At 45.3% G+C, this 9,404-nt stretch overlaps 1 protein-coding gene across 1 annotated transcript in view; it reads right to left on the bottom strand.

Annotated features, from left to right (window-relative positions):
- ALDOB (aldolase B, fructose-bisphosphate) overlaps positions 1 to 9,074 on the bottom strand; it is a 10,290-nt gene extending 1,216 nt beyond the window's left edge. The window contains exons 1-7 of the mRNA XM_009322535.1: positions 8,965 to 9,074; positions 2,292 to 2,413; positions 1,800 to 2,011; positions 1,208 to 1,262; positions 886 to 1,046; positions 579 to 662; positions 22 to 93 (exon numbers count right to left, since the gene is read on the bottom strand). Of these exons, the coding sequence (XP_009320810.1) occupies positions 22 to 93; positions 579 to 662; positions 886 to 1,046; positions 1,208 to 1,262; positions 1,800 to 2,011; positions 2,292 to 2,403 (696 nt within the window). The 5' untranslated portion in view covers positions 2,404 to 2,413; positions 8,965 to 9,074. The remainder of the gene's footprint in view (positions 1 to 21; positions 94 to 578; positions 663 to 885; positions 1,047 to 1,207; positions 1,263 to 1,799; positions 2,012 to 2,291; positions 2,414 to 8,964) is intronic.
- Positions 9,075 to 9,404: the final 330 nt, after the last annotated feature.

Raw genomic sequence — 9,404 nt, 5'->3', positions numbered from 1 at the left:
GGAGCCCCCAGCCGTCACCATGTTGGGTTTCAGCAGCGTCCCTTCCAGGTACACATGATGATCATTCAAGGCCTTGTAGACAGCAGCCAGAACCTGAAAACAGAGGATTGAATACATACCTCTGCTCAAACCTTCACCTCAGCCTGCTGTGGAAAGACAGCTTATTCCTTGGGAGTGCGAGAAGATCAAATTGAAATTTGCTTTCTCATGAAATTTATCACAGGGGTTGCAGCCCTGGAGACACCACTGCTTTTTGAGATGACCAGGATACCACTCTTCCTGTTTACTGGATTTGTCCCTGCAAACTGAGGTACTGAAAGAGGGGTAAGTGTTTTTCCCCCCAATCCATCTTCTTAAGATTGAGAATGCTTACATTGGCAGTTTGAGTGGAAATCCAAAAGCATGGATTCTACTCTCGCGTTTGCTATTAACTCATTATTTGACCGTGAGCAACTATTTTTGTGATGCAGTTATGGAGTACCTTTTTGGTCAAAACTCTTTGAGATCTGTGAACACAAACTCTGCATACGATTAGCTACTGATCTGTGAAGGGGAGGAGAGTGGCAGGAATCTCTTACCTTTTCTGTGACATACTGACAGCGCTGGAGATCATGGTCTCCATCAGGCAAGATTTCTGGCTCCACAATGGGCACCAAGCCATGCTAAGAAAAGAAAAACAGGGAAGTTTTGGGGAGTATGGAAGAAAAATTGTCCTTGTTGTCTACCCCGACTTTGTTGGTATTCCCTCTCGCCATGTTGCCCTTCTTCCTCATCTTTCCGAAAATCCTCACAGAGATCCGCTTTTCAAGTTATCTAGCACGCTATCACAGGGAACAGTGAGACGGGGCAACAGCATCTCAGGAAAGGTTGCTGGAGGACAGATACCTGTTGGCAGATGCTGGCATAGCGTGCCAATGTGTTGGCATTCTCTTGGATGGCAAGTTGAGAGGGTGTTGTGCTGGTGATCTTCAGCACTGCACGCCACTTGCCAAAGTCAGCACCGTCTTTCTTGTACTGGGCGCAGCGCTCAGCCAGTCCATCCAGCCCTGTAGGTGAAAGAACAGTGCTTCCCTGAGAGCAGTTCTTCAGCACATAGCGCGGAAAAGTACCATGACACCAGCCAAGGCTGCGACTCAGGTGAGTCACTCCATGGCTTTTGCTGCACCAGTCATAGCTTAGGCTCCTTAGATCTCTCCTTATCTCTTACCTTGGATGGTGGTTTCTCCATTTGTTCCTGCTAGGGGTGCTGTGCCTTTATCCAGCTGTGGAGACCAGAAAAACAGGAAGGGTTACAGAGAGATGGAGATCAGTCTCATTGTTATCTTCTTACCCACAGCTAGTCTCTTTGCAGGCTGACTGTGAGTGAAGTATGGGGCTGAACACGCTAAGGGTGCAAAGGTGGGAAATGGTGGAGCAAAGGGGAAGAAAAGTCATGAATTGGGTAAGAGGAAGGGGCAACGTGTGGGGGAAGGGGCAATGGCTGCAGGGAATGGCTCGAGCTCTGTCAGATGCGGAAAGGACTGGATTTAGTTTACTGCATGGAGGGATTTAATTGCAGTGAATGGTGAGTAGATGGGAGTTGGTGGATGAAAAGTTCCTGCAGATGTGGGAAATGCAGATGTGCCCCTGGTTAGTTGTACAAAAGCAATGCAGAGAATAGTGGCAGAGATCCTTTACTGATGTAAAAACCGAGCACAAAAAAGAACAAGTGTTTGGCAGGAGAGTGCAGGCCCATGTATAATTTTCACTGGAAACGGGGTTTGGAGTATGCTGCCAGCCAGACATCTACAGATACTCACCTTTATTCCCACCACGATGCCTTTTTCTTTGATGAGAGCTGGCAATGGCTTTCCACTGCTGTCTTTCTGATAGAGAGTCTCGTGGAAGAGGATCACTCCCCCAATGCTCTGGTTGATGGAAGCATCTGAAGAGAAGAGGATCTCTCGGAAAGCCCTTCGATTCTCCTCTGTGTTCTCCACATTGATCCTCTGCAGCCTGTTCCCCATGGTACCTAGCGGGGTGGACAAAGGTCAGACAGAAAGGTATTAGGCTTGGCTGGCCTTCTGGTCCCAGTATGTAGTAATGAACTGGGGCTTCAGTTCAGAGCTTCCCTTCTCAACCCATAGTTTGTCAGCTTTTTTTGCTATAGATGCAGCCCTGCCTGGCTGAGTTGTTCCTGCTCAGTCAACAGTTTTTAAGTGTTTTTAATTTACTCCACTGATTTTAAAGATGAAGCAAACTTAAGAGAAGGAGTCTTGGGTACTGCTAATTGATTGATATCCAGAACTCACCCACTGATTCATCTGCAGCTAAGATCCCCTTTCCTGAAGCCACAATCCGCTGAGCAATGTCTGAAAGAGCTTTCTTTTGCTCTGGAGACAGCGCTGGGAATTGGTGGGTCATGTTGACTTATCTGTGGAAGAGAATTACTGTTACCAGCTGGAGGAGACTGTATACACAAACTGTGAACCAGAGACACCACTTGGCTATTTCTGCTGGAGGGCTCTGGATGTTCATCTGGTCCATGTTATCATAGGCACATGCCCAGAAATCCATTCGAGTTCTTCTTGGCTTGGTGTGTTTGGCAAAACTAGAAGAGAGAAATGCAGGAGCCACATCCGAACACATCCTTCCAGAACCAAAGTGGGAAAGACTGCATTTTACATGGATTTGCTCAGAGACTAAAGGACTGACTTTTATGTCAGTCTGTCATAAAAACGTGCACCAAGCTAACAAGTATGCTAATTGCAGACTCTGCAAACTTCTTTGCAAAGCACTTACGACTTTTTGTACCAATCAGAAGAATGCCAATTATCACATTGCTTACCTTTACACGTCCTAACAGTGCCCCTCTCCCATGCCCTGGCCTGTGTTGGCAGTATTTGCTACTTTGTCTAATCGCCTTTCCACCCCCACCCTCCTGCCTTGCTTTGTAATTCTTCCCTCCCGTGGCTGCTTTCAGAACTGTAGCGCATTGCTTACTTTATATAAGACCTGGGGGTTTAGAAGGATTCACAGCTCATTTCTATCTTTTCAGCTGTGGCAGAGGCTTACCAGCTGCAGATACCCAGCACCTGAAATCCAGGTTCTGTCTTGTTATGACAAAATGCTTGATCTTATTAAAGATTGGATTATATGGCATTAAATTACAGTTTCTCAGATCATCTGAATAGTCCAAGCTACTTCCCTATGTGTTTAAGCCTGTGAGCCTGAGGCATAAAGACTCTCTTTCCTCTGTTTATCATATGCTATAGCTAAAGCAACACCCGTGTTTTTATCAGCGGGTGATAAATCCATGACATGAATAGTTAAAAACAACACAAAAGATCTCAAATAACAAGTTTTCCTCCAGAGAGGCAGGCCTCTGGGTGGCATCTGCATTTTCTATTCCCAAACTCAGCCTTAGAGGGGAGTGAGAATGTGCCATTTCCCATTTCACCATGTGCCAGAGATGGCCAGCACATACATCTCCTCATGTCAGCATGTATGCAGCCAAGTCCTCCATCCTCTTTTTTTTTAAGTCCCCCATCCTCCTTCCCTGCCCACAGGTATTATGTTGCCAGGGAATCCTTGTCTTGTCCTCCCTGCTGAAGGGCATAATGGGAGAAAGGATCACGGGTCTAGCTACTACTCATGATAGGGTGACACAGTTCTGTGCACCATGGCAAATGGTGCCAAAATTTTCTGGCAACAATGCCAACACAGTACTGTGACAGCTATAAATCTGTGTCTCTGATTTATAGTTGAAGGTACTTTGGTATTGGTAATGTTGTTGTGCAAGAGTCAGATGGCATTGTCTACCAGTACAGACCAGTCAGATGCAGTGTTCAGATGTCTGCTTTACCTTTTTGAGAATTGTTTGAGACTAGAATTCATCCTATGAAACCTATCAATGGTGAGTCATTCTAGGTTTAGAGGGAATTTGAAGGAGTGCGTGATGAAGACTGCGTCAAATGAGCGAGGGTTCCTTCTCCAAGCAGTGAAATGCCTTGCTGTGGTCCTGCAAAAGCAGGCTTTGCTTAACTCCTCTCTCTATATGCCAGGCTGTGGCCAGAGCTCTGGGAAGCATCCTTCTACAGTGGTGACCACAACTCCATCACTCCCAGCTCTTATCCCGTTTGGCCCACCTAAAACAACTTGAAGAGCTATGGTTTATGCTGCATAGCTAATTAAGTACACCTGTAACCCTCCTTATGCCTCACCTCCTTTCTGTGTCTGATATGTCTCTTAGAAATAGGAAACTGGCTTGTTGTTACGATTACTGTAATAATAGTTTGTGTTGTAAGCACTTCAGTCAAAACCATAGCACTGTTAAATAAATTGCTATGCAAAATGATGAGGAATCACTCCAGTAGTTCACAGTCTCTGTGGAAACGACTGGAAAATTGTGATCTGGCAAGGATATGATCTTGTCCAAGGTCAAAGCTAAGGAATTGCTAAATCAGTAATGGGATTTCGGAGTTGCAGTTTGGAGGTATGCTACAGCACGAGTAGGTGTATCCAGATAATCTTTAATCCAGTTAGCTGAATTATAAGATCATCAGTCACTCTAGTTATGTAATTATGGGTATACTTTCTCTCCAGCAGTGCAGTAAGCAATGAGACTAATGGCTGTTGTATCTTGCTTGTTTCCAGTGTTTGCATAAAGATAACAGAGACAGTTATCACTCAAAACCAGCTGCAAAGCAAATTGCCAAAATACAGAAATATGAGTTTTCAGTGGATTATGTTGGTCCAAGTGAGTGCTCTGAGAGACTGAAGCAATACAGTGTAGTTCCACAATGATTAATTGGAAGACAGCAGATTAGTTCCAGTTTCCATGCAAGTATCTCATTGACTGGGAAGGAGTAGGTGGAGATTTGCGAAAAGGCTCCCCAAAATGATCTGTAAGGCCATGGTGAGTAGTTCCCAGCCACCCTGCTGAGCTACAAGGACGAATAAAATGCAGTGTTTCTAACTGAAATGGTGAAAAAATGAGTGCAAAGGAGCAGTTGTAAAGCTAATGATAGCTCTAAGGTCCAGAATGTTCAAGGACCCTGGATTTAGGACTTTATTTTTCTGTCATTCTTTCATGAGGAGCATAATCGCTGAGGATCTTCCCCGCTGGATTCAGAAAGGGTGTCTCCGCTGTAAGGTACTGCTCTAAGCATTTAAAGGGGAGTGGAGAAGTCTTACACTTCAGTAACACTTCATACAGCTGCCTTGTAAAGAGTAAGCTCCCACCACATCCATAGGAACATTAATGTTCCCCCTTAAAGAGCTGGATATGTCATCTTAAAGGTCCTGAGGAAAAAAACTTGTACCCAGGCTGCCAAAGCTGCACAGCTCATTTCATTCTTCCAAGAACGAAGCCTATTTGCCTTACTATTCTGCTTTATTTGTTTAATTTAACAACTTTTCCAGGCAGGAAAAAGCTAGAAGGAACTGTGTTCTCAGTAACAGTATCTAAGAGTTGTCCCACCACTGAAGTTTTTCAAGAAGTTTTATTTTTATTTACCCATTTTAGGCTGTGGGCTAGTATAATGTCACAAGATCAAGTGATTTCGCATTGATTTGACATTGTATGAATACAATGTATTCTCTTTGTGGTAACTGCTTACATAACGTTTTTTAAAAGTGGAAGAAAAAATCAAAAGGATAAAACTGCACAGAACGCTGTATGGCTACCTTGAGTGTTTGTCAGGCTTCAGCAGCTCCTTAAGCAAACAAAGTTCTTTGTTCAGCCCCCAGCCTGTGACCAGCAGGAGGTGGGGGTAGGGGGAAAGGGGACAGCACAGTTGTAAAAGTAAATATTGTACTGCTGAAGTCTCAAGTTTTTCTCAGCTACCATAATGTAGGACTGCAGGGGAAATATCTTCATGGATATCAGCACAAGCACCGCATCCTGTTAATATTAATAGTGAGAACCAAAGGGCAGAGGCAAGACGAAGAGCAGAAGGAACGAACTGTTACATTCCACTTCAGGTCATCTTAGAAACTTTAATACTTCATTGGCATCTTTTCTTTCCAACCACCTCAAGTGACTGGCATCTTCTAATCTTACAGAAAATCTCACTTGAGTCCTGGTTTGCAGTCGGGAAAAGACTGGATTAGAATCTGGAAGTTTTTCTCTTGGGTCTCTTCATTGCCTTCTTTTATAAAATTGGTTCCAAAAGTGCGGGACCAAACTCTCAAAATACAGTTTGTATCCCATGCATGTAGCTTCTCCTGTTCAGTTACTAGTAAACACAGCCCTTCAACATCATCTCTGACAGCAATACAAACCACCTGTGCATGTCATTGCACTGTGCACACGAGAGATTCTGCTTCCAAAGAGCAGGTTTGAAGAAGCAAAAGTTGCATATATAAATAGATAAATACAGTTGGTAGGGAGAATGAAAAGTATTAAAAAATTTAGCCCATCACATATAAGCACAGTGTTAACCTGACTGGACTTACTCCTCATTTACACTTTGATGCTTAGGAGAGACAGACACATAATGAGTTATGCACCTTATATTCTCATCACAGTGGATAAATCTATTTATTGGCCTCACTTCTCTGTGGAGCTCCATTAAAAAGCTATTTCTAATTAAGTCTGGTTACTTGGACATTGGGCAAACTGATAGGTGTGAACGGCTGGGCAAGCCTGGCCCCATCCTGCTGACAGAGCACATTCTTATCTAGCTTACAGATGACACCAAGCTGGCAGGACGAGTTGATGCGCCTGATTGCTGGGCAGCCATCCAGAGGAGCCTGGATGGGGGGTGGGAAGAGACCGACAGGAGCACCATGAAGTTCAGCCAGGACACGTGCCCAGCCATTGCCAGGGGGGCAGAGCCCTGGCAGTGATAGGGCTAGTGGGATGGGGAAACAGCTCTTTGGAGAAGACCCAGGGCCCTGTCAGGCAGCAAGCTGAACAGGGGCCAGCAACGAGGGACAGCAGCATCCTGTGTGAGCAGGTGTCCAGCCCAGAGAGCCAGGGGAGGACAGGGATTATCATCCTCTGCTCAGCACTCTTTAGATCACATCTGGGTACTGCATCCAGCGTTGGGCCCCTGCAGTACAAGAAAGACATTGACAAACTGGAGTGAGTTCAGCAGATGCCACCGAGAAAGTCAGGGGCTGAAGCACTTGCTCTGTGAGGTGAAGGCTGCAGGGCTGGGTCTGGTTCAGCCACGAGCAGAGATGGCTTCAGGGGCACCTCTCAGCAACCCCCAATACCTACAGAGTGGTGATTGAGGACGCAGAGCCAGGCTCTTCACAGCAGCATGTGACGGGAGAGTGGGAGACAACAAGCATAAGCTGAAACTGGAGAGATTCAGACTGGATATGAAGAATTTTTTTTTCACTATTGGGACAGCCAAGCAGTGGAGCAGGTTGACAGAGAGGCCGTGGTGTCTCCATCCTTGGAGGTTGTCAAGACCCTCCTGAATAAAGCCGTGAGCAGCCTGGTCTGACCTTATGTCTAACCCTGCTTTGAGCGGGAGGTTGGACTACAGACCTCCTAATGTCCCTTCCAGCCTGAATTACCCTGTGACTCTGTGTGAGTGCTTACTTTAGGGAGTGGAAGTGGAAGCAGTACCTCCTATATGTATGTATGAAGGAGCTCTGGGGGAAGAACAGGATGTTTCTCCCTTTATCTCTGCAGTGGGAGTGAAGGTTTCAGTATAGCAAAATGTTTCATTTCTGGGTTCTAAAAAGTGAGTCAAGGGTATGGGACAAAAAGAGATAGTCAGACTTCTGTCACCTAGAAAAAGCAACAGATGTTTTTGATTGACATACTAATTTCACCATCCTGATAGGTCCTTTGGGGCATATATGATGGTAAATTGCCTGGTTGGTTTTTGCTCTCTCTTGCAAGGGTAGGAACAAGGGGTTTTTTCCATCTTCATGCTCTGTCTAGGGACCTTGCTTCAAAATCCTATCTCAAGTGAACAGGAGTATGTGAGACCCGCAGTTCCCTGTCCTGATGCCCACATTAGCCTCAGAGCTATACTCAAGCCCTGAGCGAATGTACCCTCATTCCATCTCTCTAGCAAGTATGAAAGGAGGTTATGTACTCAGGGACCTGGCCTCTGCAGTCGGTACAGAGCACTCCTGGAGCACTCTTGATGGCTAGAGATAGCTGAGGCAGATAGACACTGGTTTCTAGGACATAAGTGTGGTCATTAGGGTGAAGCTGCTGTCTCTCTCAGGGCTGGGCTCTTCTCAGAGAAAGTAAAAAAATGCTGTCAGACTTGCACGAGAATTCAAGTCCTGTAACGCCAGCAGGGGAAGCTAGGGGAAGTGGTGGTGCGGGTTTCAGGTAGGCTAAATAGTTTTGGGTGCCAGGCACATGGGATGGTTGAGAAAGTGATGGAGAATCACAGACTCAGTGGGGATTTGAGTTTGTTGACCAATTTCCTGAAGCTGGCTGTTCACAGCTTGAAAGGTTACAGCCTAATGCAAGAGCAGTCTTAAGTTTCCTGCGCTGCAAACTCCCTTACATCCCCCTGCTGAAGAATCTTATCTACACTACCACACTAATACTTCAGAAGAAGCTGCACAACAAACACACATAATTACGCTTCTGTCAGCAGTGGTGTTTGTCAGGACCAGCTGCATTCTCCAGTCATTCTCTCTTCTCCTTGCAGAACATATATTTATATACTCCACAAGCATAAACAAACATACAAAACAAAGCAGTAGAAAGCAATGCAAGTACGTTATTGCTCTAGTCCCCTTAGACTAAGGATTCACTTACTCCAGGAGTTCTGAGTGACTAAGCTAAGTTAGAAAGCCAGTGTTAGCAGCAAATGGGTCACATTGGAAGATCACTGCAGAATGGCTGAGTGCTTATTTCTTGCAAGCTGTTCCTGGAACAAAAAAATAAAAACAAAACCAAAAACAACTCCCCAAGCCCACTTTAGATAAACACATTGTGTCTCAGCTGCTGATATACGTACCACCTTTACAGTCTAGAAATTAAATGATTATACTTACTTGTTTGTGGACAGTGCCTCTGCTGCTACAAGCTTCTGGTGAGGTGGTTGCAGGCAAAGAGACCGGGCCCTTCTAATCACTAACTTTTATAAAATTCTTGACAGGTTCCCCCCCCCCCGTTCATTCTCCCTCCTCCGCAGGCTGGTCGGGGAGGTGTCATTGCTCGAGGTCGGTCATTGGCTGTCAGAACCACAACCGCACACAACCAACGGGACCTAGGCTCGCCCCTGGTGTTCCTCCCCTTTCCCCTCCCCTGGATATAAGGCCACTCATGATGCGGTGAAACGAAGACGTTTTCTAGTTATTTCAAATTATTCCTCCTCTTTCTAAAACAGACTGAAAAGAACTACAGGAGGAACAATGGAAATTGTTTACAGGGATATTGGGAAAGCATAACTTTCTGTTTAGGGTTAGATCTTCTGAAAGCTTATACTTCACAA

The sequence above is a fragment of the Pygoscelis adeliae genome, unplaced genomic scaffold (genome assembly GCF_000699105.1).
Source record: "Pygoscelis adeliae isolate BGI_AS28 unplaced genomic scaffold, ASM69910v1 Scaffold64, whole genome shotgun sequence".
Lineage (NCBI taxonomy): Eukaryota > Metazoa > Chordata > Aves > Sphenisciformes > Spheniscidae > Pygoscelis > Pygoscelis adeliae.
Note: the sequence above shows the minus strand (reverse complement) of the source record. Positions and strands in the feature narration are given on the sequence as shown.